Raw genomic sequence first — 13,347 nt, 5'->3', positions numbered from 1 at the left:
GTCCATCTGTAAGTTATGCATTTCACAGGGTGGTGAAAGTGCACGGCGATCTTGATGCTCCTTTCAAATAAATATCGAGGGTCTTATTCTGGTGACATGATGATCGATGCTTGACTGCCATTTGACAAATATTCTTGCTCTAATCCATAATGTCATCATGTAGACTAGCCTACCAGCACTGTATCAGCGAGCTGTTGGCTAGAGCGCACATGCCAAGGCCAGAGTAGGCACAACTGCATGTGTGACAAAACTATCGGTAGAGTTGAAAATGTGAAGAAACACATTAAACTTTAGATTTTATTTGGTACTTGAAAATTTCAGAAAAAAAGTACATTTTGTGTACACCGTGTCATCACGCACTGACTTTTATCAGCAACAAGTCTGTTTGCGGCAAACACTAGTGGGAAAATGTGCATATTGTTTTAATGCAGATCTTAGAATATTCGCATGAACATCTGTCGCCAATATGATGGATGTCTAGCTAGACTAGTGTGTGAAATATTCATATTATGAAGAATTTATTGCAGACAAACAATACTATGAATATTATTTACAAACTTATAAAACAAACATTCCTTTGTATGGGGTTCATCAATTGATGATGATACAAACTAAGAATATATTGTGGAATCCGTCCTGAGAGATTTCTGTTGAAGCAGTCTCTTAATCAGTTCCAAACTGCCGACTGCAAAGGTGTTAAAGCCTTGTTCAACAGACAAATTGGATTCAAAATGACCCCGTTCCCACTTCCCAGCAAGAGACAGAACTGTACTACTCAACAATTCTGTGAAATAACTTCACATTCTAAAAACGCTACTTTGAACCTGTAAAAGGGAGAACAAAAACACCCCTAAAGTCAAAGTAACTTTTGTGTTCTCTTTTATGGCCAGTTTGCTGCCACTTGCCTGTATTCAGTACTTTAAACTCCTTTGTTAGTTGCACAAATCCACCACCTTAAAATGCATAGACTGATAATGGGTGGTTGACCATCAAACTGAAATAAATGGCCAACTCCTCACAGATGTATAATTAACAAAATGGCCCTGGAGTCCAGTAGTGCAACATTCTATACACTGAAAGCTGATGTACTATAGAGAACATACAATTCTCTTGAATACTGTATTTATTTACCCTGTTGTACCCTGTAGCAACATCCGATGCAGTGCAGTGTCCGTTCTATACATCACATTTGTATCTGCAAGTCTGAGTGTCGCCTCCAACTGAATAAGCCCTTGCAGTATTCCTGGAGCTGACCCTATCAGATTATACAGTTAGTTTTCTACTCTGCTGTTGAGATAAGTTTACATAAGAAGCCCATTCAGATTGTCAATTACTTGCTCATCTGATACCCATCTGCTATTTTCCCTAATGTGTAAACACCACAAAACCCCATGGAATCTGGTCTTTCAACTTCAGATTAATAACACATCCATATGTGGACCTCAACCTGATACCATCTGGATTATCTATGTGCCCTCATTCTGGATGCTCTTATCAGATTTTTTTGCTCTGAAGTGGGGTTTTTTGCCAATTGCCTGCAGTTATCAGGACAACCACCCCAAAATGGAAAGTAACAGGAAATGAGCATTGCATCTGTGTGCTACTTCAGAGGCTACATCAATGTGAACGCGCAAATATGATATGGGTCACTGAGTGTGGACAGGAAGAAAAAAATATTTTCTTTCTATATCTAGAGTTGGGTTTTTATGGTGGCTGTGTAAACAGTGTTTCAAATCCACAGCACACATTTTCCCTGTGGTGTTAAGACGAAGACCAAGGGAAATAAGTGTTTCTGAAAGAAGCAAAAGCAGAGAAGGAACTCCACCCACCCCCCAAAAAATACAAACTCGGAACAGTCTGTATAACTCAGCGGATTATTGATGCAGTTGATTGTCCCCATCTTCCAACCAACACAAATCCAGAAGAAAATCTGTGAACTGCCAGGAAGAGCAAACTGTATTAAAAAAAAAAAAAAAGGCTAGTTCTTAGATTTTTTCCAGTCGCAAACATTCCAGCATGTCGAACACGAAAGTTATGTGCCAGCTCAGTCTGTCGCTGCGCTCTCATCGTCGTCTCCTCTCTGACTCTAGGCAGAACTTCTCAAAAGCTTCCTCGATCTCAGGGTCCATCTCATCCTCGTCATTGAACGACCTGGAACACAAAACAATGTATATTCATTAAGAATTAACTGAATAAAGTGCAGGCAAATTCATGAAGGTTATATACAGGTTTGTTTCAAAGTCACAGTCCTTCAAAGGAAAAGACAAACAAACAGTGGAAAGGCCAAATAATTGTCAAAGACTCAAGTCATAGACTGTTCTCTCTGCTACCGCACGGCAAGCAGTAACAGATTGCCAAGTCTAGGTCCAAAAGGCTCCTTAACAGCTTCTACCCTCAACCCATAAGACACCTGAACAATAAGACTGCTGAACAATTAATTAAATGTTCACCCGGACTATTTACATTGACCCCCCCTTTCTTTTTACACTGCTGCCACTCACTGTTTATTATCTATGCATAGTCACTTTACACCTACCTACATGTACAAATGACCTGGACTAACCTGTACCCTTGCACATTGACTCAGTACCAGTACCCCTGTATATAGCCTCGTTATTGTTTTGTGTTACTTTATACTTTAGTTTATTTAGTAAATATTTTCTTAACTATTTCTTGAACTGCATTGGTGGTTAAGGGATTGAAAGTAAGAATTTCACGGTAAGGTCTACACCTGTTGTATTCAGCGCATGTGACAAATAACATTTGAGTTGAGTGAGGGGTAGAGAGGGGTCAGCTAAGCCCCCTTTCTGGTCCATCTGCTGACTAGTCGGAATCAGAGGCTCTGGCTTCCCCTGTTGCATTGTGGGCAAGACAATCACACTGACCCCACAAGTGAACGACCTCACGCTGCTCTCAGGTCATGTGACCTTGGCATTTGGACACATGATATGGGCGAGGGAAAAAGGTCACAAGACCAATCCTACAGTGTATTAGTAACTACGGCCCTGGATTGTCTGACCTATTTGGTGTGTTTGACTGGCTCCCACAAACAATTCTAGGACTGCAGAGAGATATTCAAGAACTACACAATAGCATTCTAGAACTAGAGGAATATTCTAGATCCACAGATACATATATTTTACGGATTCAGTATCACAATGACTCACATGAGAAACCAACCGAGTCCACTGAAAAAGCTAATATCATGACCACAACTAATCACAGTATAGACAATTAACACATGTACATTTGTCATTTAGCTATACTCACGATTCATTTCCATTCTCTTCACAGTCTTCTGGGAAACAGTCATCTTCCCGATCCAGGATATCCTGGTATTTTTCTGAATACTCTGTAACACAAAAACATACCTTTAGGGACAATGCAAAGCTTTTGCAGGGTTTTACCTTGATGAATAATGTCGATATACTCACCAGGGTCGGCTGCTGTGAAGGGAGTGCCGTCTGCAGTGTAGAACGTAGGCTCATTCTGAGAGGAGAAACGCACAAAGACACAAAGAACAGCGGTGAAAAGGTTAGTAGGCATGAAATTAAAATGTGAACATCTAAACCAGTTTCCCAAAATGGTAGATCGGTGCCAATTCCTTTTGGATCACGGGTTAAAGCTGGGAGCTGGCTTGAAACTTGAGAAGTTTAGAAGATTAGATGGAGGGAGTAGTGTTGTTTTCTAGCCCCAACTCCTCACCATAAAGTAGTTGGGGTCATTGTCAGGTGTAGCGTCAGAAGCAGCAGCAGCATGGACTCTGCCCCAGTTACTAGACCTCAGCTCCACCAGCCGCAATAACATCTGCTTCACATCTCTGATGGACACACAGACAGTCCTATATTCATTGGACCAATCACTCACTCAGCATCAATAACATCTCCTTCACACAGACAGTCAGTCATTCATTCATTCATTCATACAACCAGCTTTGATCTAATCCAATCTAAGAAGCATTCATTTGGCAGAGGTAGTTTTGACAAGTGTTTCTACTAAACAGTCTCTTTATTCATCTCACATGCACACCTGCTGCACTGGGCATCCAGTACAATGTTCTCAATCCTCTGGACTAGCTGGTCCATGTCAGACTTCCCTTTCTCTTTCCACACATCCTCCAGAACCGAGCCGGTCAACTACAGAAGACATCACAGATAAACAATGCAACAAAGGGGAATTTGTCTTTCGCATTATAACAAACTTAACAATAAACATTATTACATTGTAATACAATACAATATTTTCCATTCACTTGGGATGATGGCCTGCAGATTTCTCTTGAAACACAGTAAATAACTGTACCACAGATGACGTGGAACCTTGAGTCAGCTTGAATTTAGAGATCAGAAAACGAAATCACCTTAAGCAGTTTGACAGCACAGATGAGGTTTCCATCCACTGGGTTAGAAAAGAGGGCATTCATCAGCTCCCTCAGGGCGATTAGCAGGATCTCAGCTCGGGACGGAGGCCCCTTTGCACTCTTTACCTGAGACAACCAAGAGGTCAGGTTCTGTCATTCTCTAGGGTTTATTATCAACTCAAAATGGATCTAGGGGAGGGGTTATGGAAGGAGGTTGGGTTATGGGAGGCAAGTGTCAAAGTTGTGAGGGGCTGAAATGGAAAGTTTTTAAAATCGAGTGTCACTTGGGAAATAAGTGTTTTAATGGATACTTTAAGTGCTTTTGTTCTGGAATACAATGTACATTTTGCTGTATATGTTTTTACCAAATTAAATTCAGCTCAATTCAACAGATGCATAAATACCCCCAAAATCCTGGGACAGGACAACGGTGCTCCTGCTCACCTCCAGTCTGAGATAGAGCTCCCCCAGAAAGAGCACATAGGCCTGGAACTTCTTCTGTGTCTCCTGGTCTCCTCGCACCGCTACGTCCCTCTGTTCATACTCTGTCCGACACCTACAGCACCCAGATACAGAGCAAGAGAGGGGGTTTCTGTATAAATGGCTACAAGGGTTTCTTGTGGTGAAGCAACAGGATTAAGATGGTGATGAAATTATACTAACAAAGCTCACCGTTTTAGTAAAAGCTGACGAAAGTTTCCACTTGCTGGGCTGAGTACGAGGTTATGAGACAGGAAGTTACAGAGCCTTGCCCCAGTGTATGCGAAATTGGGGATAGCAGTAGACTGCAAAAATAAACAAAATGAACAGAACACTTTTTTTAAACGCCACTAAATACAGTAACTACAGTATAGACGTCGCTCGTAGATGACCGAACCGTGTGTGTGTGTTGATACACATACTTGTGTATAGATGAGTTCCACCAGTTCTTGCAACGTCTCCTCAGTAGTAACCCAGCTGTTCAGCATGTTTACCATGTGCTCAATGTCCGTCTCAAAGGACCCCGGCGAGGAGTTTAGGTAGCTGAGAAACTCCTCAACCAATTCAGCCAATGTCATCTCAGTATAATAGCCATCACTGCCATCCTCCGAAACGGATTCCTTTAAAATGGAGAACACTGGTAATAGAAGATACGTGAAAAACATAGAAACTAGCTAGTAGCTACAGCCAGTACCTCCAGCTCAGAGCTACTCATTAGTTGTGGATGAGGTGATTGATTAGTTTGGTCCTTATAATGTAAAGTGCAGACACTAGGCAACACTAGGCAACCCAATCTGTCATTATCTATTATTACAGGGGGTGCAGACTTTATTCCAACCCAGCACCACCACACCAGATGTAATTTAATAAGGGGCTTAGTGATTACCCTAGTTGAACCAGGTGTGTTAGGAGTACTGGACTGCAACAAAAGCCTGCACCCTGGGTGGGTTTCCAGGACCACTGCTTTCATACCTCATAGGGGGAGAAGCTAGCAGGGTAGAACTCCGGTGCATTGGCTGACAGAATGGAGGTATTCACTGGAGAGTCCACACTTTTCACTTTGGAGGCAGGAGTGCTGTGGCTGTGAATGAATTGGTGGGGTTTGCTTGGGATTCTGCTTTCTGAGGAAGCAAATTAAGATTTATTTTAAGAACATGTAACTAGCAATAAAGGTCTGGGTGGCACATGAAGTAATGTGCTTGCCCTGTAACAGGGACACTCAGTGGCAGGGACCTAGCTTGTCATGTGACGTGATTTGGCCGCCGTCCTTGAGCTTCATTTAGCAGCTAAGTCACTGACTTTTAAATTTAGTGACAGGTGCAACTAGTTAGTTAGCTATTTAGGTAAGTGTTCGAGGGGCGTTTTAAACGACGACAGTTTGGGCGCTCTAGCACCAAGGTAAAGACAGTTTCAAGTTGGATATTCAACAGATATTAGTGCTTTCAAACCTCAATAGCTTTCAAACCACTTGAGCTACAGACTCCAAATAAGTGTCGTAATGTTGGACAGGTCTTATTTTCACAATTTGGACATTAATACACTTTCCAAAGCCAATAAACATGTGGAAATTTGAGCAGCATTTTGTACTCCTAGTTGAATTAGTTAGGGAGCGTAAACAAAGTCAATTTCTCTACATTTAAGATGTAGCTCCTTGGTCATGTGACCTAATGACTTCAAACAAGGTTCAGTTTGTCCACTGACTACCCTTCTATAGTGCACATGCTTAAGTTTGTCCATTTTCATCTCATATGATTTTACATGAATTTTTCTAAATTTTGAATTTCAATAGCTCCTTGGTCATGTGACCTACTGACCTCAAACAAGGTTCAGAATGTCCACTGACTATACCTTCAGAATCAGACACTCTGATGTTAGTCTACTTTCATCTCATGCTATTAGACTTAAATCTGTAAGCTTTGCAGGCCTTCATTTTACATGGTTGTCAAAAAAAATGTTAAAGTTAACAGCCTCGCAATAACCATCTTTCACATGGACACTGAAAAGAGCCGCAACTGGCTGCATGTGCTATGCATCAAGGACAGGAGAGGTGTTCGAACAGAGGTGCTTAAAGGAAGGCACACAGGTAGGCCTCATGAAAAACAATGTTTCATATGCTCTTTTTAATCACAGTAAAAGGCAGGGATTTGTCAGAGTGAGCTTGATAATGTGAAAAAGTCATTTTCATAGCATCACTTTCATATACTGCACATTAAGACAAATCCTTCTACGTTGAGTATTAGAACGCAGTTTACATAACCTGATAATGACTTGATATTTGAGTGCATTCACAACAAGCCACCTGCAGACAACTTACAAAATGCAATAGCGCATTTGACAGTTCACTTTTCTGATGAAAATAGTTATTTGATGCATGGCCTACTATTTCTAAATAGGAAAATAAATTCCTACATCTTTTGTGAGTAAAATCCTTTTTCCAAAATTGATTTAGGTACATTTTTGTGAAGAGGGATAAAGGTTGTGATATGGGTCATTTAATAGTAAAATCATTTAAGGGATCAATTTCTATATTGCTTCCCCAGCATCTGCATGAACCATCAGGCCAAGTGTTTTTGGTTGACCCTGCTGGACAGCCCTCAATCTCACACAAATTATCATGGAATTTACCAGGTACAATCCTAAATCCGTAAACTTGGGCACCCTCATAGATATCATCCTGACCAACATCTAAATACACCTCTTCTGTCTTCAACCAGGATCTCAGCGATCACTGCCTCATTGCCTGCGTCCGTAATGGGTCCGCAGTCAAACGACCATCCCGAATCACAGTCAAACGCTCCCTTAAACACTTCAGCGAGCAGGCCCCTCTATTCGACCTGGCCCGGGTATCCTGGAAGGATATTGACCTCATCCCGTCAGTAGAGGATGCCTGGGTATTCTTTAAAAGTGCTTTCCTCACCATCATAAATAAGCATGCCCCATTCAAAAAATGTAGAACCAGGAACAGATATAGCCCTTGGTTCTCTCCAGACCTGACTGCCCTTGACCAGCACAAATACATCCAGGACAACACCTGCCTGGTTGAAATGTATTTTTCATGCTTTTGTACGCACGGCGCTGTCCTCAAATAATAGCATGGTGTGCTTTCACCGTAAAGCCTTTTTGAAATCTGACACAGCGGCTGGATTAACAAGAAGTTAATACATCAAAATTAAGCTTAATTTGTGATTTTATTTAAGTAAAATATTTATAATTCTGTAGTTTGTATTTCGCACTCTGCAATTTCACCGGATGTTGGCCAGGTGGGATGCTACTGTCCCACCTGCCCATAAGAGGTTAACTAACCTCCAGACGAGCTTCAAAGCCATACAACTCTAAAACTAAATGCATGCTCTTCAACCGATCGCTGACCACACCTGCCTGCCTGCCTAGCATCACTACCATGGACGGTTCTGACTTAGAATATGTGGACAACTACCTAGGTGTCTGGTTAGACTGTAAACTCTCCTTCCAGACCCATATTAAGCATCTCCAATACAAAAGTACATCTAGAATCGGCTTCCTACTTCACAACAAAGCATCCTTCACTCATGATAACAAAAATACCCTCGTAAAACTGACCATCCTACCGATCTTTGACTTCGGCGATGTAATTTACAAAATAGTCTCCAACACTCTACTCAGCAAATTGGATGCAGTCTATCACAGTGCCATCCGTTTCATCACCAAAACCCCCAAAATACCCACCACTGCAACCTATATGCTCTCGTTGGCTGGCCCTTGCTTCATAATCGTCGTCAAACCCACTGGCTCCAGGTCATCTATAAGTCCTTGCTAGGTAAAGCCCTGCCTTATCTCAGCTCACTGGTCACCATTGCAGCACCCACCCGTAGCACGCGCTCCAGCAGGTATATTTCACTGGTCACCCCCAAAGCCAATTCCTCCTTTGGCCACCTTTCCTTCCAGTTCTCTGCTGCCAATGAGTGGAATGAATGGCAAAAATCACCAAAGCTGAAAATTCATATCTCCCTCACTATCTTTAAGCATCAGCTATCAGAGCAGCTTACATATCATTGCACCTGTACATAGCCCATCTGTAAATAGCCCATCCAACTACCTCATCATCATATTGTTATCTCTTTTTTTTGCTCCTTTGCACCCCAGTATCTCTACTTGCACATTCAACTTCTGCACATCTATGACTCCAGTGTTTAATTGCGAAATTGTAATTATTTTGCCACTACGGCCTTACCTCAATAATCTTACTTCATTTGCACACACTGTATATAGACTTTCCTATTGTGTTATTGACTGTCTTTGTTTATCCCATGTGTAACTCTTGTTTGTGTCGCACTGCTTGGCTTTATTTTGGCCAGATCGCAGTTGTAAATGAGAACGTGTTCTCAACTGGCTTACCTTGTTGAATAAAGGTTAAATCAAATTGTTTAAAAAATACTGTATGTGGGAATGTCTAGTACATGTAGTGTTGGTACATTGAATATTCCTCAACTGCATATAGCAAACTGTCTTTACCTCGGTCGCGACAATGTTAGCCTAGTACCATTAGTTGTTCGGGCTAGTTACCTAGCTAACTTGTTAACACACATAGCCAGCTAAAGCAAATGGGTAAATGCAAAGTTGATCCGGCAGAAAATATTACCTTCGCCGATAGCTTCACTATTGTTTGGGTTGTTCTCAGTCAAAGGTGGAGAAGTCCGAGGTTGCCGAAGAGGCTCACGCTGGTTGAAAACAGATGTGGCGTCCCCGTCTCCTACATCTGCAAGGCCGGGGCTTCTTGGCTTTATATGGGCTCTACCAGCGCCTGGAGCTCGGTCGAAATTCTCAGTCATCTCTGTTGCTTTTTTTGTGTTATGACCTTTTCGGTGAGGCGCAAAATAAAAAACGTAGGCGGTTTGGCAATTCCAATCACTTGTTACGGAATTTTTTAGTTTGGCCTCACTCACCCTCCCTCATTTCCATATTTACTACCAAGCCAGCTACTTTATGTTCTCGAACGGATATTGCAACATATTTCTGTAAGGGCTACTTCCTTCAACAAATCCGATATCGGCTGAGTTGATCTATAACCGTGTGAACGTGTTGTCGCCCTCTACGGGAGGGGAGCGGTAGAGCACCAACAGTGCAGAGCCTCATTGAGTGTACTCAGTAGCCTGGAAAAAAGTCACAGGAAGCCTACTTTGATCTGTCTGAAGCAAGAAAGTATGTTTAACTAGCTAATACACAACATGATGTTAGATGTGACGCAGTTTCTTCAGCAATGAAAGCGAGTGGGGTGTTCAAGTAATAAACACATACCTCCCATTCTACAATAAAACTACAGATGCATCAGAGAGCGGAATCAGAATCCTGTGGATCAAACCAACCCTCACATGTGCCGCTCTCCCCCTGCTCTCTCAGTAGCTGCCCACGATAGCCATGTGTGTTACACCAGAACTCAGAAGAGGCATTCATTAATTGTTTAGCCTCCAGTCATTTTCCACTTGTTTCCCAAAGCTGGATCAAATTATGTCAAAGATCATACCCCTTGCAGAAATGTGGAGACCCACTTTGATAAAAGATTACGGCCCCTATTTTCTGTTATTGCAAAATGGGTGTCTTGGAGGGAGTTCAAACATTCACAAGTCAAGTCCTGGGAATGCGTACAAGATGAAAGATGACAATACCTTTAGGAATCCACGAAGGAGTAATAGACTAGCTACAGTTGGTATAGCCAACAGCAGCACTGTGTGTGTTCAGTGCAATTAGTTTAAAGGAAAAGCCGCACACACTAGTAGCTCCGATAGGGGTTCATTTTGGACTGGGCAGGAATACATTTGTTAGTATTCTTGCAAATGGTGGGGCAGGTAAGCAAACCCCGAGGGGCAGGTAAGCAAACCCCAAGGGGCAGGGAAGCAAACCCCAAGGGGCAGGGAAGCAAACCCCAAGGGGCAGGGAAGCAAACCCCGAGGGGCAGGGAAGCAAACCCTGAGGGGCAGGGAAGCAAACCCTGAGGGGCAGGGAAGCAAACCCTGAGGGGCAGGGAAGCAAACCCTGAGGGGCAGGGAAGCAAACCCTGAGGGGCAGGGAAGCAAACACCCTACGCATTGCACCAATACCATGATAGTTGGGAATTGTAATATGACTCATATAGCGAGCGATGCTACAATACCCTATGTTGGATTGCATTGCAACATTCAAAAGCGTTGATAATTCGTTGTGAGCCCTTAAACCATAATTACAGGGACAATATGAGCAGTTCAAGCTCAAAGCAAATACCATCATGATCCCTGGCCTCCTGCAGTAGCTCCAAGCATCTTCACAGTAGCTCCAGACCAGGAATCACGGTCTCTAGTTAAATGGGATAAATCTGGGAATTTTGGAAACGGTCTGTCTTTCATGTTAGTTTTGCACGCACTTTGTGCTCTTTTCCCAATTGCACACCCTTACATAGATACAATTAGATGTTCAAAAACAGGATGAGAGAGGCACGGGACTTTCGTGGTGTTAACATTCTCCCCTTAGTCTTTTGTTCTGACATCTGACAGCTGTCACTGATTAGACTATTTGATGACAATTAAAGGAGGAAGTAATAATAATAATACAGGTGAAGTCGGAAGTTTACATACACTTAGGTTGGAGTCATTGAAACTTGTTTTTCAACCACTCCACACATTTCTTGTTAACAAACTATAGTTTTGGCAAGTCGGTTAGGACATCTACTTTGTGCATGACACAAGTAATGTTTCCAACAATTGTTTACAGACAGATTATTTAACATATAATTCACAATTCCAGTGGATCAGAAGTTTACACAAAGTTGACTGTGCCTTTAAACAGCTTGGAAAATTCCAGAAAATGATGTCATGGCTCTAGAAACTTCTGATAGGCTAATTGACATCATTTGAGTAAATTGGAGGTGTACCTGTGGATGTATTTCAAGGCCTACCTTCAAACTCAGTGCCTCTTTGCTTGACGTCATGGGAAAATCAAAAGAAGCCAAGACCTCAGAAAAAAAAATGTAGACCTCCACAAGTCTGGTTCATCCTTGGGAGCAATTTCCAAACGCCTGAAGGTACCATTCATCTGTAAAAACAATAGTACGCAAGTATAAACACCATGGGACCACGCAGCCGTCATACTGCTCAGGAAGGAGAAGCGTTCTGTCTCCTAGATATTTATTAACTTACTTTGGTGTGAAAAGTGCAAAACAACAGCAAATGACCCTGTGAAGATGCTGGAGGAAATAGGTGCAAAAGTATCTATATCCACAGTAAAAACGAGTCCTATATCGACATAACCTGAATGGCCGCTCAGCAAGGAAGAAGCCACCGCTCCAAAACCGCCATAAAAAAGCAGCCAGACTATGGTTTGCAACTGCACATGGGGACAAAGATCATACTTTTTGGAGAAATGTCCTCTGGTCTGATGAAACAAAAATATAACTGTTTGGCCACAATGACCATCGTTATGTTCGGAGGAAAAAGGGGGAGGCTTGCAAGCCGGAGAACACCACTCTAACGCCATCATGATGTTTGGGTGTTTTGCTGCAGGAGGGACTGGTGCACTTCACAAAATAGATGGCATAATGACGAAGGGAAATTATGTGGATATATTGAAGCAACATCTCAAGACATCAATCAGGAAGTTAAAGCTTGGTCGCAAATGGGTCTTCTAATTGAACAATGACCCCAAGCATAATTCCAAAGTTGTGGCAAAATGGCTGAAGGACAACAAAGTCAAAGTATTGGAGTGGCCATCACAAAGCTCTGACCTCAATCCTATAGAAAATGTGTGGGCAGACCTGAAAAATCATGTGCAAGCAAGGAGGCCTACAAACCTGACTCCTTTACACCAGCTCTGTCAGGAGGAATGGGCCACAATTCACCCAACTTATTGTGGGAAGCTTGTGGAAGGCTACCCAAAACGTTTGAGCCAAGTTAAACAGTTTAAAGGCAATGCTACCAAATTCTAACTGAGTGTATGTAAACTTCTGACCCACTGGGAATGTGATGAAAGAAATAAAAGCTGAAATAAATCATTCTCTCCTATTATTCTGACATTTCACATTTTAAAATAAATGGTGTTCCTAACTGACACAAGACAGGCAATTTTTACTAAGTTTAAATGTCAAGAATTGTGAAAATCTGAGTTTAAATATATTTGGCTAAGGTGTATGTTAACTTCTGACTTCAACTGTATGATTTATTGTCAAATACGCCAAATAGATGCAGTGAAATGTGGTGTTTTACAGGGTCAGGCATAATAGTACGGCGCCCATGGAGCATATTAAGGTTAAGTGCCTTGCTCAAGGGCACATCGGCATATTTTTCACCTTGTCTGCTCTGGTATTCAAATACACACACACACACTTCCTACCCCACATACCCTGCAACAGATGTTGTTAAATAGTGCTTGATGTTGGATATTACAATGCAGAAATGTGAGATCTACAGGCTATTACATTTCTTTCACGTTACTTACTGTCTGAAACAAGTGATTCTTGCTTGTTCAGTATCCATGTGACCCAAGGTCTCCTGCCATTTGGGAAA

General features: G+C 42.0%; 1 protein-coding gene across 2 annotated transcripts; it reads right to left on the bottom strand.

Annotated features, from left to right (window-relative positions):
* Positions 1-283: 283 nt before the first annotated feature.
* LOC109896127 (polyadenylate-binding protein-interacting protein 1) lies at positions 284-9,855 on the bottom strand. 2 transcript variants are annotated; one of them, XR_002256068.2, is made up of 12 exons: positions 9,459-9,817; positions 5,813-5,961; positions 5,263-5,460; positions 5,033-5,145; positions 4,805-4,916; positions 4,361-4,486; positions 4,030-4,136; positions 3,706-3,820; positions 3,435-3,489; positions 3,271-3,352; positions 2,008-2,151; positions 284-1,954 (listed from the first exon to the last, which is right to left on the bottom strand). XR_002256068.2 is itself a non-coding variant. In XM_020490387.2 (11 exons), the coding sequence occupies exons 1-11, from the start codon at positions 9,646-9,648 to the stop codon at positions 2,064-2,066; spliced, it is 1,335 nt and encodes a 444-aa protein (XP_020345976.1). In that variant the 5' UTR covers positions 9,649-9,855; the 3' UTR covers positions 284-2,063. The 2 variants fall into 2 exon arrangements, 1 of the variants encoding a protein (XP_020345976.1); XM_020490387.2 differs by having other exon boundaries at positions 284-2,151; positions 9,459-9,855.
* Between the last annotated feature and the right edge of the window lie 3,492 nt (positions 9,856-13,347).

This window comes from Oncorhynchus kisutch, linkage group LG8 (genome assembly GCF_002021735.2).
Source record: "Oncorhynchus kisutch isolate 150728-3 linkage group LG8, Okis_V2, whole genome shotgun sequence".
Classification (NCBI taxonomy): domain Eukaryota; kingdom Metazoa; phylum Chordata; class Actinopteri; order Salmoniformes; family Salmonidae; genus Oncorhynchus; species Oncorhynchus kisutch.
This window is presented reverse-complemented; position numbering and strand designations above follow the sequence as displayed.

Excerpts from the sequence above, each read along its gene's own strand:
- LOC109896127 (XM_020490387.2), bottom strand. The coding sequence starts at position 9,648 with ATGACTGAGAATTTCGACCGAGCTCCAGGCGCTGGTAGAGCCCATATA. Across the intron at positions 4,487-4,804 it reads AGCTCTATCTCAGACTGGAG|GTAAAGAGTGCAAAGGGGCC; the intron begins GTGAGCAGGAGC and ends TGGTTGTCTCAG. Across the intron at positions 4,137-4,360 it reads GTGCTGTCAAACTGCTTAAG|TTGACCGGCTCGGTTCTGGA; the intron begins GTGATTTCGTTT and ends TGTCTTCTGTAG.